Source organism: Rosa chinensis, chromosome 3 (assembly GCF_002994745.2).
Source record: "Rosa chinensis cultivar Old Blush chromosome 3, RchiOBHm-V2, whole genome shotgun sequence".
Lineage (NCBI taxonomy): Eukaryota > Viridiplantae > Streptophyta > Magnoliopsida > Rosales > Rosaceae > Rosa > Rosa chinensis.
The window spans coordinates 1471670-1488306 of NC_037090.1; the positions used below are offsets into that span (position 1 = coordinate 1471670).

General features: G+C 37.4%; 2 protein-coding genes and 1 pseudogene across 9 annotated transcripts; all 3 read right to left on the bottom strand.

Moving 5' to 3' along the window:
- Window positions 1-887: 887 nt before the first annotated feature.
- Window positions 888-4124, bottom strand: LOC112192454 (annotated as a pseudogene).
- A 155-nt stretch (window positions 4125-4279) lies between these two features.
- Window positions 4280-9988, bottom strand: LOC112192997 (probable low-specificity L-threonine aldolase 1). Of its 8 annotated transcripts, none has more exons than XM_024332980.2 (11): window positions 9908-9980; window positions 8248-8328; window positions 7185-7644; window positions 6575-6686; window positions 5905-5955; window positions 5657-5728; window positions 5436-5568; window positions 5248-5306; window positions 4930-5030; window positions 4622-4688; window positions 4280-4542 (listed from the first exon to the last, which is right to left on the bottom strand). In XM_024332980.2, exons 3-11 carry the CDS (start codon window positions 7625-7627, stop codon window positions 4501-4503), a joined length of 1080 nt encoding a protein of 359 aa, XP_024188748.1. In that variant the 5' UTR covers window positions 7628-7644; window positions 8248-8328; window positions 9908-9980; the 3' UTR covers window positions 4280-4500. The 8 variants fall into 8 exon arrangements, with proteins under 8 accessions (XP_024188748.1, XP_040372546.1, XP_024188749.1 ...); XM_040516612.1 differs by having other exon boundaries at window positions 8248-8316; window positions 9908-9951; XM_024332981.2 differs by lacking the exon at window positions 9908-9980 and adding an exon at window positions 8546-8589.
- Window positions 9989-10216: 228 nt separating this feature from the next.
- On the bottom strand, window positions 10217-15906 carry LOC112192995 (cell division cycle 5-like protein). The gene is made up of 4 exons (XM_024332977.2): window positions 15555-15906; window positions 12908-14617; window positions 11939-12220; window positions 10217-11210 (listed from the first exon to the last, which is right to left on the bottom strand). Exons 1-4 carry the CDS (start codon window positions 15729-15731, stop codon window positions 10422-10424), a joined length of 2958 nt encoding a protein of 985 aa, XP_024188745.1. The 5' UTR covers window positions 15732-15906; the 3' UTR covers window positions 10217-10421.
- Between the last annotated feature and the right edge of the window lie 731 nt (window positions 15907-16637).

The following is a 16637-nucleotide window of genomic DNA, read 5'->3' on the forward strand; positions in this document are numbered from 1 at the left end:
AGCAATGTGCTTAATACAATTCACCGAATTGAAAAACCAAGATCATCAAATTATATTGACAAGGCCTCACTCACCGACCAATTACTTCGTCAGAAAAGAAGTTATCATTATTGATTCTAGGTTTGAGTCTTGTTCCCAGATGACAAAGTAGGGGAGAGACAGATAGACAGATGATGAGAAGAAACTCTTTGACGTAGAAATTTCTCATTGAGGCACTTTTTCTGAGTTTTTTAGTTTTTTCACGGGACCTAGCCTGTAGCCACCTAGGTTTATAAAGGTTAGGCCACCTGCCCCAGTTTTAGAAAGGAAAAGATTTTTTTTTTTTTTTGTGGTCTGATTACAGAGGAAAAGTATCATTAATTATCAAGATTTTTTTTTTATCAGATAAACAACTTAAATGCTACAATTAATTTTTTATGAATCGAACTCACAACCTCTCACTTTCAAAAAGGAGACTATGCAATTATCAGGATTCTTTTCCTTTTATTCCATATTTATTTGTTTTAAATATGGAAGATTTTTATTTATGCTCGTCCATTGCCTCATTCTTTCGGTGTTGTGACCAGAGGCACTTTGAGAGCTGTAAACTTCGTCTGAGTACAGTTAGGCATATAACTCATTATGATTCATACGAGGCTTTTGCTCATGTGTCAAATTGCTAAACACCACCTAGTACAACATATGAGAAAAAACGAAAAAAAAAAAAAAAAAAGCCCAGTAGAAATTTTAAGAAACTTATTCTCAAGTACACATTCATGCATTCAAAGTTTGACAAGATCAACTTACTATAATTGTTCTTTTGGAACATATTACTGTCCGATTGTTTATGCATCTTAATAAAGTAGATGGAAATCAATTGGACACATAGGTGCATGTAATTTTTCCCTTCAATTACCATTTTTGTGAGGGACTCCACTCACAAGTCACAACCCGCTGCAAGATTCACATGAAAGGAAAACATAAATTTGGGAAAAAAGAAGTCATCAGAGATCAGTATATCGCTGATCTGAAATCATGAGATGGTGTGCTGCACATCACTAGCTGAGATTTGGTGGTGGACAACAATAGGAATTCCAACGTTAGCTTCATATCAGTATCTGCAAGTTCAACACATATTATCCGATGCACTGGAAACCACTAAGACCTTTTCAGTGATATACACTATTCTTATTGCATGATTCGTAATACACAAATGCTCCAACTGAATTTTGTAAGTTCTCTAATGTGCCAAATAAACTTCATTTCTGAATACTCCTCTCTTTCAATTGGAGTTATTTGCAGAATGTTTTTATTAGACATTCCTGTCCAGATGTCCTAGTGATTGCACATTGGAAAAGGCAAAGTCTCTTTACAGTTTTTAGCAATGAAATTTCCAAAACCATTTATTATCATACGACGTAATAGTGCTCTTGCTTGTTTAGCAGAACACCGATGAGTACAATTAGTTACCCAGAAATTCTGTGTTATGAATTTCAATAGATTACTTCATTAAAATTTAGCAGATTGCATGGATATATGTAGATGTTTGAGAGAAGTGAAGAAAACCTTGTTGAGCTCACTTGCAACACAAGTATGCCATAATCTTCGAAGTTCTTGTATAGTTTCTCAGCTGTAATTTTTTAGCGCTCTTTGACATTAACAAGCACCTGGTAGTAAACAAAAGTACGTAGTTGTTCAAAAATACCAAAATTTGAATTGCAAAATTCATGTTAAAATAATCACAATATTGGTCTCAACAGGGGCATCACACTTGATCCTTGAATTTGCTTCAGTCCCTCTGAATGTACAAAGAGAAACATCAAAGCGAGATAAGGTTTGAGAAGCATGCGTTATGGATGTGCCACAAACAAGAGTTAAGGATACAGAATTAAGCAGATTGAGAATCTAAACCTGCTAAAGCTTTAGCATTCTTGTGTCGGTCCCAAGCTTTGCTCGTTTCTCATGTAAACAGACCAAAGCAGCAGAACAAAGGTTACCAATTCCAGTCTCATGCCACCACCTAAAATTTTCCTGACCCTTTTAGCATAACAAACAAAAACAGTAGAAAATCAAATTTCAAAGAACAAAAACAGTAACCATGTTTTTGATCTTTTAAGTCTCAGTAGTGTAACTTAGTAAAAAAGCTTTTGGAACCAGCAAGAACAGTGCCAACAGGTGCTCCAATACTTTTGGCCATAGATATATACCTAGCCCATTATCTTTTAGAATAAACGTGATTAGTGAAAAATCACTAAACTGCACATTAACATTAATTAAATTTGGATGACGTACTAAGCATATATTTGTATACGGAAATGGAATCAACAGCTTGTACAAGTCTATCAACACGAACACCAAGTGTCTGTAGACCAATACTAATGGATTAGATACTTTTGGATCATTGCCTTGCTATGTATAGCTAGCAAAACAGAATAGCATAAAAGTTTTATACATTAGTCCCAAGCTAGACTCATAACTGAAGTATGAATTAAATTTCAACTCTCAACAGATGCATTGAAAATTCCAGCGCCATCAATATGAAGCTTCAAGCGATGCTTCTTGGCTATTTCTCCCACCATTCTGTGTACTCAATAGTTAGGCATCTACCACCGCAGCTGCATTAAGGAAACAAAACCAGTTGATCATTTGTTTGCAACATGGTCATAGAACATTTTTTTTTCTTTTGTCACCGAAGCAAAGGGAAATTCATTTACTCTGGCTAATAACACAGGAGCTTCAGTGTGATGAACCCACAAAATTTATTCTACGGCACAACTAAACTCAACTCCTGCTTGACTTACTTTGCATGTGCATGCACGTACCAAGCAGATTAGTCTTGTGGTTGGGTTGAAATCCATTGTTCCATCTTTGTTGTTTTTGACTGTCTTGGGTTGTACACCCCCAAGTATTGAGATGCCTCCAAGCTCATGAAGATGAATGTGAGAATTATCTCCAAGAATGACTTCACTTCATCTAATGTCACAATGAAAAACCATGCTGATGAGGTTCCCCATTGTGCCAAAGTGCTGCTTCCTTTCCCATGATCTTTGCCAATTTGTTTTTAAGCGAAATGCAGTTGGGTCTCGTCCAATTATATCATCATCAATCTCAGCAGCTGCCATGGCAGCTCGCAAGCTTCAGCTGGCTGTGTGACGTTGTCTGACCGAATATCCACAGTACAGGCTACCATATTTCCTAAAGAAGAAACTAACCCCAAATGAAAAACAAAAAGACAGACAAAGAAAAGGATAAGTTCATAACCTGTTTCCTGAATAGAAAATATAATACAACTCTTGAAAATCATTACTTCAAATCATAAAGATAACAAACCGATGAATTCGTAGTATGCCAGTATTTGGAGGAAAAAAGAACAAAAATTCTCTGCTTTTGAAACTGGTAATAGAATGCCAAAAGTAGTACTAATTGGATTTTGATATGCAGATAAAATAAATCTGTCAACATATTACATATGCAAAATCAGTCAACATGTAGGTTGATCCTAAATTCAAGAGTAACTTAACCTTCTTAATCCATAGGTACAGTTGTTTTGGTCACATAGAATGTGACCAAAACTTGAGGCTTACACCATGAGAGAGAAATGCACATACAGATATCAGACTGATAAATTAGTAGTATGAGATTATTTGAAGGGAAAAGAAGTAGTACTAATCGGATTTATGTATCCAAATAAACGAATTCTCAATTCTCTTCTATGTTGATCCTAATAAATTCAAGAGTAACAACTCTTATCTACGAGTAGAATGGCTATGGTCAAAACTCAAAACAGAGCAAAGCTTGGAAGGAAATAACTGGAGGCATCTAAGCAATAAAAGACCATGGGAGAAAGAGATGCACATACAAGTTCTCAACCCACATGAGGATAACTAAACCCAGAAATAGTCTTGAGTCTCGAAGTTGAGGATCTATGACTGACTACAATAACTACACACACAAACACACACACTATACATATAGAGCCATAGAGGCTGTACATTCTAGTTTGATTAGGTCTTTTTGTTCGTGATTGGATCACTATGCTTTTAATCCTAGTTGAAATGTTTACTTCAATGTGTTGCCTATCAATACCTCCTAGATGAAGAAGAATAAGATCATTAAACAGTGTGATTACTTTTGGTACCATATGATTTGACATCTGTGTCTTTGAAATTATGGAGCCGTTGTTTCTATAGGAAATGAAGAGTGAACTTCAACACCAAAGTTGTAAGCCCCCCTTTCTTGTATGTCATGTTCCTAATTGTTCAGCCAAAAAGTCTGTCAAAGAAGGAAATAAGCGAGGAGGAGCAGGGAACCCATCAGTGGGTCACAGAATTCATACAAATTAAGTTCAAAACATCCAAATGGTAAGTGCCGATACATGAAGTTTACACAAACAACTTTCAACAAACTTTTTCTTATGTACACATTCATGACTTTCAAATCCAGATAGATCTAATTTATTACTATCCCAGATGTTAAACAACATTCTCAAACAAGGATGGAAGGACAGTGCTGAAGTTTCTCTCACTGGTGTCCATTTTCTTCAGGGGCTCCGGTCAGAGCTTTCTGCAACATTTACATAAAAAGAAACATAAATTTGGGCGAGAAGAAAAAAGTAGTTGGAGATCAATGTGATCTAGTTTACCTGAAAGCAGGACAAAGTGTACTGCACATCACTTGCTGAAATTTGGTGGTGGAGAACAATCCTAATGCTGAAAAAAAAATAAAAAATGAAACTTTCAAGATTAGCCTCACATCTATATGCTGCATTCACACTGTAATAATTGAGATGCATACAAAATTGTCTAAACCATAGAGATGTCAATAAACACAATGTGTTCAAGTTTTCGAGTGAAGGCAAAAGAAATTTTTGGCAATGGACTGAACAATAAAATAGAGCGTTTAAAGTACTAAAGCATGGATCTTAAAAGACATTTGAGAGGTGAATCGGACCTTGATGAGCTTTCTTTCATCGTAAGTATACCATATTCTTCCAATTTCTTATACAACTTTTCTGTGGTGATTGTTGATCCCTCAAGAATATGAACGTACAGCTGGTCACACACAAAATTTGTTCAGGGGTTATCATAGTATATTAAAAGCACTCATGTGACATTACAACTATCTGATAAAAGTGTATCTTGTGGTAGAAACAAATTCAAAGTTGTTAACTTTCAATTGCAGACTCACGTTAAAAATGATTGGCATTGTAATCAAATTAAGTTGAGTATGTATATAGGTTTTGAACATTGGTATAATTAAATTACTTACAATATTTGTCTCAACCGTCTCAGTATCCACCCTTAATCCTTTGATTTGATTTAGTCCCTCTGAATGTACGAAAAATTGGCAAGTAAGAAACATCAAAATGCTTGATTGCTTGAGAAAAGATGTGATGGCTCTCCTTCAAATTTCAAATAAGAGTTTGGTATGGTGAACCAAGTAGATTGAGAATATACCTGCTAAAGTCTTAGCTTTCTTGTGATCACCCTCAAGCTTTGCAACATTTTCATGTAAAGCCACCAAAGCACCTGCACAAAGGATGCCGACCTGTCTCATTCCACCACCTAAAGTTTTCCTGAGCCTTCTAGCCTAAGAAGCAAAACAATATCAATAAATAAAAATTTAAGAAAAAGATAGGTTTGCCTTTCATATACCACACATAAGATCTCAATATTACCTTAGTAATGAAGCTTTCGGATCCAACAATGACAGATCCAACAGGAGCACCAATACCTTTTGAGAGACAAACCTAGTCCATTATTTTGAAAGAGAGGGTGATTAAGTGAATACTGTATCACATTATAAAGGAATCATTGAGATAAATTACCAGAAGATGGGGTTTTTATTTTCCACTGTGAACTTTAGTTTAGTTAAACACACAATAATGAGAAATGATTCTAGAAGTACCAATGACAGGAACCATACCGAAACTGAATCAGCAGCTTGCACAAGTCTATCAACTGGAACACCAAGTGCCTGTAAACCAATATTTTGAATTAGATACTGAAGATGTACATTAGATACTCAAATCAGGACAAAGCTTAGTCTCTTTCCTCAGCATCAGATATTAAATGAAATAAAATATTCAAATTCAGTAAACTCTACTTTTAGCAAACAAGTTGGCATTTAGAAGCAGAGATAAGACCCAAATTGCTCTATTAAAGTAGGCATGCAGCCATGTATCAGCACAAATATGCTCTCGGTAAAACACAGACCAGAGGAATAATATGAATTTAAATGTAGTTCCAAGAAATTGATAATATACAATTTTGGTATTGCAGATCTCAATGATTGAAACCTAATATGTCCACCACATGTTGCAATACTCTGCTTCCTCTTTTCAATGTTAGTGTTAAAAAAGATAGCAACCAATCATTTGTGTATATATATATATATATATGCCCTGGTCAACATCTAAATTCAACATTTTACTTGACAAAGTATAACTAGTTTATTTGCAGTCTAAACTTCAATCCATCTAATTATGTCAATGGCAGATTATATCCTTATTATAAATTGTTATGCAGACTATCATACAAGTTCGGTGCATTAGCCATAGAGCTCATAACTAAAAGCATAAAACAGATTTACTTACAACAGATGCATTGAAAATGCGGGCACCATCAATATGAAGCTTTAAGTCATGCTTCTTGGCTATCTCTCCCACTCTGTCTGTGTACTCCACAGTTAAGCATCTACCACCACAGCTGCATTTCAGAAAAGAATAGAAAAATGAAAAAAAAAAAAAAAAAACTCGGTCAATTATGGACTGCAAACACTCAGCTACAAGACATTTTTTTCATAGCCAAAGCAAAGAGGCGTCGCTTGAGCCAATCAGCCAAATAGTCCTTTTCTCTCAGTTATGAGAAAGATAACTTCTAATAATATAAGGAAGTCAAGTCAAGCCTTAGATTTTGGTTAACAAAAAACATGCTAGTTGACCATAGCCGTGGTTGTTGGTCAGTCAAACAAATTAGCAACAGATTCTTCAGAGAAGAATGAAGCCAACAACATTATAATAAAAGCTGATAACCAACTTTTCTCAGACCAACAATCTGCAGTACTAAAAACAAAGTCGAAGACTTGGAGTCTACTAGATATCATATAAAATACTTAATCAAGTGGCTACCATATCATAATCTAACAATAAACAACACAAGGTTATGTACCTAAGCATCTTACTATGCAAATAAGATTATCCTTACTTTGCATGTGAGTTCTCTAAGCAGATAAGTCTCGTGGTTGGAAACACAAGCTCTCCTCTTGGATCCCTAATGGTGGCTTCAATTAAATCAAGGTCCATTGTCCCGTCATTGTTGTTTTTCACTGTTCTTGGATGTACACCTCCAATTGTTGAGATGCCTCCATTCTCATAGATATGAATGTGGGAATTATGCCCAAGAATGACTTCACTTCCTCTAATGTCACAGTGAACAAGCACACTAATGAGGTTTCCCATAGTGCCTGATGGTACAAAAACTGCTGCTTCCTTCCCCATGATCTTTGCCATTTCTGTTTCCAAGCGGAATGCTGTTGGATCATAGCCAAGTACATCATCATCAACCTCAGCAGCTGCCATGGCTGCCCGCATTGTCTCGGTTGGTTTCGTGACAGTGTCGGAACGGAGGTCAACCGTTTGAGTTACCATATTTGCTGAACAAGAAACTAGTACCGACAAAACAAAAGGAGATAGAATGAGTTCATAGTCTGTTTCCTAGATACAAAATCTACTACAACTAGAAACAAATCATGAATTCTAATCACTGAATAGAGATAAACTGATGCTTACAGAATTGCCTTTCAGCAACCATGGCTGGTACTTAACCAAAATGATCAATTGGTAGTACGAAAGAATTTGAGAGGAAAAGACAAAAGTTTCTGTCTTTTGCAAATGTGGCAGAGAATCACAAAAAAGCTAATTCCAAATAAAAATGAATCACTTCAATGTGGGCAAAAAACTAAAAAGCATTTAGGGTTCAATTTTGATCATAAACCCTCTTTGATATTCATGTATTTTCTTTTATATTGATCCTAAATTAAAGGGTATCTCAATCTTGTTAGCAGAGTTGTTATGGTCAAAACAAAACAGAATTTGTGAGGATCCAACTAAAAATTCGGCACTTGAATCCATTTGTAAGTGACTAGACAATTCCAACACACTCAGAACTAGTCTTTAGGGAATTTAAGACACCTAAGCTTATAATAAAGACCATGCATATGAGAGAGAGAGAGAGAGAGAGAGAGAGAGAGAGAGAGAAATGCGCTTACCAGTTCAAGAAAGATGATGTTAAGACCAATATAGTCTCAGTCCCAACTTTGATTTCAGCAAAACTCTCACTGCCCAGAAAACTATGAACCAAAATGATCAAACATGAACTATAAAAAGCCCTGAAAATAATATATTTCAAAGACTTAAAGTTGTTGAATGAATGATAAAATAAGATCAAGGAGAAGCTACAAATTGTTGAATAAGATTCCAGAAGACCAGACCTAATGTGAATGAAGGGTCGTAATTCGTGCCCAGACACTCTAGAAAGAGTTAAAATGATTCACAGGAGTCACTCACCAGAAACGAAATAGTGGTAGGTAAAGTGACATGCATCCAACTGAAGCGTTCATGCAACTGATGTGGCGTATACTATTGACAACTCACTTTCAATGTCATAATTTTCATGTCCCACTACTAGAAAAACCCCCCAAATGCACACAAATAACATTCACATGGATATTTACACATATAGGATTCTGTGTGAAAAACATTGCGATACACACAGATGTTTGTGTTAAAACTATATTCACACAGATATCTGTGTGAAATATATCCTAAAAGTGGGGCCGTGAAAATTCACAAGGATTTTCGTATGAAATTCACACAAATTTTCATATAAAAATTTGGTGATACACAGACATCAGTGTGAAAATTTATTTATGTTTCAAAGAATTATGCACATGTGTCAGAAACTCACATGGATCTCGGTATGAATTAGAGTTTACATATTTTGGAAATTACTAATTAGAGGATGGGATAGGGAGTGGGACCCACCAAATACATTCACGCGGACAAACAATTTTGTGTGTAAGTAGTATTAGCAACGCCGGGACAAACAATTTTGTGTGTAAGTAGTATTAGCAACGCCGGTAATATGTATATATATATATAATCTGTCGTTGTACTGTATGTATTGACGTATTCACATGAATTTCTGTATGGAATACTATGATTTCACACGGATTCTCATCCGTGTGTGATGAGTACTTTTTCTAGTAGTGTCCTTTCAAAAAAGAATCATAATTTTCATGTACCCTGTTCTTTCTTTTTGGAGTTAACCTATTGCCCTCAGGTTTGGTATGGAATCTAAGTGGACCAATGTTATGGTTTTCTTTCTAAGATTGTGGACTATACTTTTCCACAATGAAATTGGATTTTGCTTCCTATTCCTCTAATCATGGAAGAGGGAGGGGTAGTCGAGACATGTACCAACACTTTATCGCACAATTTTTTTTTAATACCGGACTAAATGATAGCTCGCGATCGAGTTCGGCTTCCTATTTGATTGGGACACAATCTATATTCTGGGTGCCACTTGAGGTAATTAATCGAGATTTGCGTGCCGCTTGTGTAGCTAAAATGATTTTTCTGGTCTGTTACCATATATGAAAATGACAATACATGAATGTCTTTTCTATTTGATGTACTAAAGTTGGCATCTGTAGATGATATGACACAAATGATACCACTATCGCACAAATTGTAAAGTGATTATGACATAAATGATAAAACTATCGCACAAATTGTAGGAAAATTGTAAAGTGGTTAGCTGAAAAGTTCGAGTTTTGGACTAAATGTTGAATTTTTTTGAAATTGCACCAAATTCTGTCACAAAAAAAAGGATGAGCACTTATAAGACAGAGATGGTTTTCGGGTTACCTCACATTGGGAAGCCTCTAGCAGAGTAGGTGATGGAGATGGTAAGAGTTGTACTTGGTGGATCCATATATAATTGCTTTATATGTTATATAGCCTGACTGGCTGCACAAGCAGTGAAGCTTATCCCTCCAGCAAGAAAGTAGGTCCATCTTGCCTTCTGCTTAGTTGGAAAGGTTATCCATGAAAATAACCCATATCTGTATTCAGTGTAGCACTGTAGCATCAACTAGTGCCTATACTTTTTATCACTACCAGAGCATACATAAAGCACCGCAAAACATAAGTCGAGGATAAAAAGCAATCTACATCTGATGATTCTGATCTGCTTAGTTGGCTATCCTTAGTGGACAAAAAAATGTTTTAGCACCAGAAAATTTTTATAGTCCCATAAAATTCGGACAGTGCACGAAGGTAAAGGATTCAAAGAGATACAATATCATCAACTCAACAATATAAACTTGGAACTTCCCATATTTGATGGCAAAAGTTGATCAAGTAAACTAGGCTCTTAAGTTCATAATTGGGTTGGTGCATTTTCAGCCAAATCGACCACCTCAGCAGAAACAGTGGTGGCATCTGCACTGACAAGACCATCATCTCCGGCTACTTCTGCCCCAACAACTTGGTCATTGGCCACATCGGTACTTGTTAGCTTTTCAGTAGGAAGCACATTATCCACAGTGCCTGAAACAGCATCTCCATTGCTAACAGAGTCTTGAGCTGCAACACCACTGGGGTAGATCCCATCTGAGGTAGAAAGGTGAGTATCAGAACCTTCACCACTTGTACCTTGTAATGGTATGTCATTCTCACCCTCTGCAGCAGAAGGCGTGCTGTTAGGTACATTTACATCCGTGGTAACTGTCATATCATCCTTCTTTTCTGCATCAACATCTATACCATCCACTTGTGGATCAGTAGTTTCACCATGAGATGCAGCAAGCTCATCTGAGTCACTTGTATTAACAGTTGACTGCGCAACGGCCACATCTGCTGCAGCATCAGCCAACTCAAGATCATTTCTGGCTGCAACTTCTTTTTGTTCTTGTTCTTGCGCTATGTATTTTTCTCTAAGGTGTTGTACCCTTTCCACCTCCGCTATAAGACCCCCATACCGCTTTTGTAAAGTTCGCTCAAGCTCCTTTTGTTTTTGAACTTCTTCCCAAAGATTGTTTATCCGGTGTGAGGCTGCAAGTTGTTCTTGCTTCTGCAGAGCACGGAAACACTCGAGTTCTTTTTCAGCAGTGTCCAACTGCTTGAAAGTTTCCTCAATTTTTGGCCAATGAACTTCTTTAGCTCGCATCTGGAGAATTAAAGAGAAAAGGGGTTCAGATACATAATTAATATGCGATTGATGCCAAACAACGTTCAGAACTAAAAAGCAATGGAGCTTTCATATATCAAATAGAATTACACAAGCAATATGTAGACACGCAAGTGTTAAAAAAGACATTTTATCCAGAACATGATCGTACTAGTAATGATTGAGATGACATATAACCGTTTTTCATCTTCCATCTCTAAAAACCTATCATAAGTTTTAGTCATGGGCAACAGATAAGACATACGGCTGAAGATGAATCTTCTTGATGCCAAAGATATTAGCATGGTGACCCATTTTAATAATTAGTTTAAGATATAGGAATAGTGGATGGTTAATAACTTTGGATAACAAGAGGAGGCCTATGAATTCATAGGATAACTACACTTGAGGTCAAGGATCCACAAATGTAGCATACTATTCATTATATATAACCTGTCAACTACAAGCATCTTAGCTTAAGATTCCAAAAAGTGAAAGACAAACTACAAGTAGATAGTAACTCATCTTCACTGCCTATAGAAATTATTTATCTAAGCACTTTTGTGTGCCTGCATAGTCATAGATAATTATGATGACAGAAGACATAGAACAGCTGGACTCATGACCATATTTTTGCCTTTGAAGCAATTAATGAGCAAAAGATTAGTCATAGAATTCATCCATAGGCATTTTGTCTAACAATTAAAAAGTATAAGACAGAAGCATACCTCATAACCATGTGTTCGAACTTTAACCTTTTTTTCAAGGCTCGCTGCCTTCCCAAGATCATCATCCAACTTCTTCTTCACATTCTCAAACTCATTCTGCAAAGCCTCAAGTTTCTCCTCATTTCCAGCAATACTTGATGCACCATAAGCATTGCGCCTAGGAAAAAACATGAAATCATTCATGCATGTCTTGTGTACTTCAACAAATTCATCGAGGGATTTATCTTCATGTCCCATTGCAACACGAAGATACTCAACCTCTTCCTTTATCATTGAATCAGCCTGCTCACAAAATGGTCATCATGAAAAAGTTAGAGACAAATAAACATTATACATACTCAAAGCTAGTCTCAGAAAATTAAAGATATAAATCCCAAGTGTCCAAAGTGAACACAATAAGAAGTTCAAAGTCCCAGATTTTATATGTAAACAAACTTTTATTAAAACAAAGTAGGGGTCAATGTCTCCACCGATTAACTAACTACCTTAGCAACATTTAAGGAAAAAGATTTTAAAAACAGAAAGAGCACACTAGTAATAAAATGAACGAAAGGACACAGAACTAAAGCAAAAGCTTTCTAATCCAGTACTATAGCATACAAAGAACTCTCTCTAAACTTGGTAGAAAATGATGAACACAGCAAAGCCTAGTGAACTCTCTCCCACAAGTTATCTATCTCCTTATTCCATCCACCGCCCCATCTCTCACAAAAGAGTACCATCATAGCACAACCTCCCAACATATTCCTTCCAAGACCCAGACCATGAATTATGATCCTATGTGTTGCATCAAGTAGGCTTAAGCATGAAATATACTCAGACTCGAGCAACAAAATAATGCATATGTGTGACATCTATGATTCTCTTAGGAAAATAACTCAGTGATGACCATGCATGTGTGTGCATGGAAAGAAAGAACATACGAGAAATTATAGAAAGAAATAAAGAACATGCGAGAAATTAGCATACCTCCTTCAGTTCATCTTCTTCAAAGTCTTCTATCTCAGGGACAGTAGGAGTAGAGCCATTTGCACTGCGCTTGGTACCTTTCTTTTTCCGCTTATCTACTTTCTCATCAAGTGGGTATTTCACATTATCGTGCTCTAGTAAACTAAGAAGCTCCTTCGCAATCATTTCATTGGCCTGCTCAATTGAAGTAGGAGGAACAACTTTACTCTTATCTTCATCTGCTCTCAACAAGGACTTTCTCAGAGATTCCACTGAAGGAGCAGGAGGCCTAGGGAGCTCCCTCTGCAGTACTTTTGATCTCTTCCTAAGTAATGCCTGCTGTCGTGCTTCTTCCTCAGCCCTTTCTCTAGCAATCCTATCAGACATATCTTCTTCAATCTTCTCCTCAGGTTCTTCATTATCTTCTGGAACTGGCTGCATGACTATCTGGTACTCATTTTTGGGCTGTGGTAACTTGCTTAGACCCATCTGCAAGTTTTTCCTTAACTCAGCCTGTCTCCTATGCTCCATCTTTGCACTATCATGCATATCAACATCTTCATTGATACGAAGCTCGTCCCTCATTGGAGTCCCCTTTGGTGTCATGCCAAAAGAATCCCTTGCCGGGGTCAAGCCAATCCTAGGAGTAAGACCTGCACCTCCAGGAGTTGAAGGAGTAAGCATCAAATTTGGTGTCTGGATTTCCTTTTTCCTAGGAGTGACACCAGAAAAATCTGATGGGTGCAACTGTGGATTCTCTCCTCCTAACAACGGTGTCTGAGACTCTCTCAACATGGCCAAATTTGAAGCTTCCATCATGATAGCATCACCTTTACCAGCAGGTGTTCTTTGGGGCGTACGTGAAGGAGTCATTCCCAGCCTTGGTGTCTGGGCATAATTTGCAAGAAGGGCTCGAGTTGCACCACTTCCTTCTGTGAGTTCACTCCCAGCAAGATCATTTGCATAGCCCATCTTTGCAATTTCCTCCAACTCATGATCTGAAATCTGAGGTGCAGGAAGCATAAGCTTTGATCTCTTCCTAACTGTTTCTGGATCATTCAACTTGTTAGCTTGCAATATCGCTGATGGAGCATCCTGCCTCTGAGCAATTTTATTCTTTGCAATATCTTGTTTCCTCAACTGAGCTTCCACATCAACCCTTCTCTTTCCTTCAAGCTCCTCAATAGTCGTAGGGAACTGGGGCTGGTCAACTGGTCTGTCTTCATCAGCAACATCATAAAAGCCTGGAGGAGGCTTCTTCTCAAACGGAATTTCAGCGTTGTAGTCTATCCCCTTCCTTTTCCTCTTCCGCTGCCTATTATCAATCCCAGCGGCCTTTAATTCTCTCCTTTTCTGTAGGGAAGCAAGCCTTCTGGCTTCCTCCAGCTGTTTCTCTCTAGCCTTTCTTTTGGCCTTCTTTCCCCTGGTGTTGGCTAACCGAGCTCGTGCCTCAGAAAGCATTTCCTTCTCATCCTCATCCATATCAACAGGATCCGGACGAGCAGGCTTAGACTCAGGATTGGGGTCAATCTCTCCAGGCCGCAATTTTCGGGGATCATCACCTGGTTCATAGTTCTCATCCTTGACACAGGCTGCATCAAGGAGCTTCTCGTACCTTTCAAGGCATTGAGATGGAGTACGACCAACGATTGGGGCAATTGTTCTCCACTGCGTAGGCATGAGCTTAGCAAGATGAAGAAGTTTCTCATCCTCTTCTCTAGTCCACTCGGTCTACAAGAATCAGAGTTATGGAATCACCGTTAGAAATTCATCAAGCAAAAATCCAACACATTAAGGGAACTCCAAGAATGAGAAACAGACCCAGATAAGGGGAGGGGAAAATCCACTATAATTACAGAAAAAATAAACAATTTTCAACCTCCTATTTCCCATTACAAAGACAAGTATATGAAGAAAATAACTGAAACAAAAGCACCCACTCGATTCAATTCAATTTCTACCTCAGTACTGGACAAGCACTACCTATAGCCTAATAAACTAGGGACCGAAAACTTTCATTGTTACCTCTGTTTTCTCCAGTACCCATACATTAACTAAACTAAACTGAGAAAATTAGTATACACACAGCAAAACAACTGAAGCAAAAACACTAATCGAATTCAAACATTCAATTTCTAATCAAATCCTCAGTTTTAAGTAGCACCAGCCAGAGCCTAATTAACAGTAGATTGAATTTGTTCATCGCTCCTTTCATCTTCAACACTAACCATATACCAAAACTAAACAAGAACACCAATACAATAGTACTTCCCTTCGGAAAAAAACAATGAGATTACTGCACAATCGAAACAACAACACCAATCAGATTCCAATCCCTAACCAAACCCCAAGTCTCCACAAGCACCGCCCATCCCCTAATTAGCTTCACATTGCAAGCTTTCTAATCAAATCCTCGGTTTTAACTCCAAATTACAATTTGTTCACTCCATCCTCTCCAGTAATTAAAAAAAAAAAAAAAACAGAGGACAATAACAGCGCTTTCCTGAAGAAAATTACTGAAATTACTACGAAATCGAAACGAAAACACCAATCAGATTGGAACATTCAATCCCCAACCAAACCCCAAGCTTCCACAAGCCCCACCGAAACCCTAACAAGCCACACATTGCAAGCAAAGCAACGAAAAAAAGATGAAGAAAGGCGGGACCTTTTTGATGGAGGGATCGAGCCACTCGTACCAGCGAGCCTTGCACTGCTTGGCGGATTTGCGAACGAGGAGGGAGGAGATTCGAGCCCACTGGTTCTTGCCGTACTTCATAACGGCGGCCTTGAGGATCTCATCCTCCGTGTTCTTCCACACGCCGCCCTTTATCATGATCCTCATCTTGACTTCGCCGCCGGGGGAATTAAACCCTCAATTTGGCTAGGGTTTAAGAAAATCTGGGAGAGGGATTGAAAATTTGGGGGTGGGGTGGGGATTTGATTAAACCCTAAGAGAGAGTGCGCTACTTGTTGGTTCGTGTATGAATGAATGATTTGGAGGATTGGCAATAGCCAATGACCCAATAGCTGCTACTAGTTTTGGTTTTTCTTTTTATATTTAATATTTATTATGGGTCAAGTTGGTTCACATTGCTATTTGGAAACCGACCCGATCTGTATCCGATATATATATATTTTTTTTTCAGACTTCGGATACGGATCGGATATAGATTTCCGTATCCGAAATCATTTGGTTGATTTTTGCAAACATTTTCTTTTTTTTAGTATCAACTTTTGTGGTTTTGTTAGTGACATGTCATGTGTCTTGCACACTCGATCTTGTCAAAATCATAAGAATCGAGTTTATAATGTGCGGTTGAAGAAGTTGCTTAAGTTTGTTGTAGACCAATATAAACTTTGAGATGAGATTTGGCGGTATCATCATATACCAAAGATATAGAACACATTTACTTAATCGGAATGGAGAAGCTCATGAATCGGAATTGATTCCTAAACCCAACTCCTCTTGGATTTTGAACTCCGGGATGTAAAGGAATCGTGTTAGTAAACGCGAGAAAAAACATGTTATTTAATTGATTTCCTTATTGTAACACATTTCAAGTAAGTAGATGTGTCATTGTAGTAATTCATCATCCTGTTTAATTTGAAAGATACAAACATATTAGCAAATGACAGATTTCATCACATATGAAAGATAATTCTGCATTGTGTCAAGATGGGGTTAATTATTACGGGTGACTTGAGTATTACGAGAGGCTACCGATATATAACTTAATCCCTCTCAATT

Coding starts and splice junctions, on each gene's coding strand:
- LOC112192997 (XM_040516611.1), bottom strand. CDS start 7,790: ATGGTTGCTGAAAGGCAATTCT. Junction 5,956..6,574: donor GCATTTTCAATGCATCTGTT/GTAAGTAAATCT, acceptor ATTGGTTTACAG/GCACTTGGTGTTCCAGTTGA. Junction 5,307..5,435: donor GAAAGCTAAGACTTTAGCAG/GTATATTCTCAA, acceptor TCGTACATTCAG/AGGGACTAAATCAAATCAAA.
- LOC112192995 (XM_024332977.2), bottom strand. CDS start 15,731: ATGAGGATCATGATAAAGGGCGGCGTGTGGAAGAACACGGAGGATGAG. Junction 12,221..12,907: donor AAGAAGATGAACTGAAGGAG/GTATGCTAATTT, acceptor TTTTGTGAGCAG/GCTGATTCAATGATAAAGGA. Junction 11,211..11,938: donor TTCGAACACATGGTTATGAG/GTATGCTTCTGT, acceptor TTAATTCTCCAG/ATGCGAGCTAAAGAAGTTCA.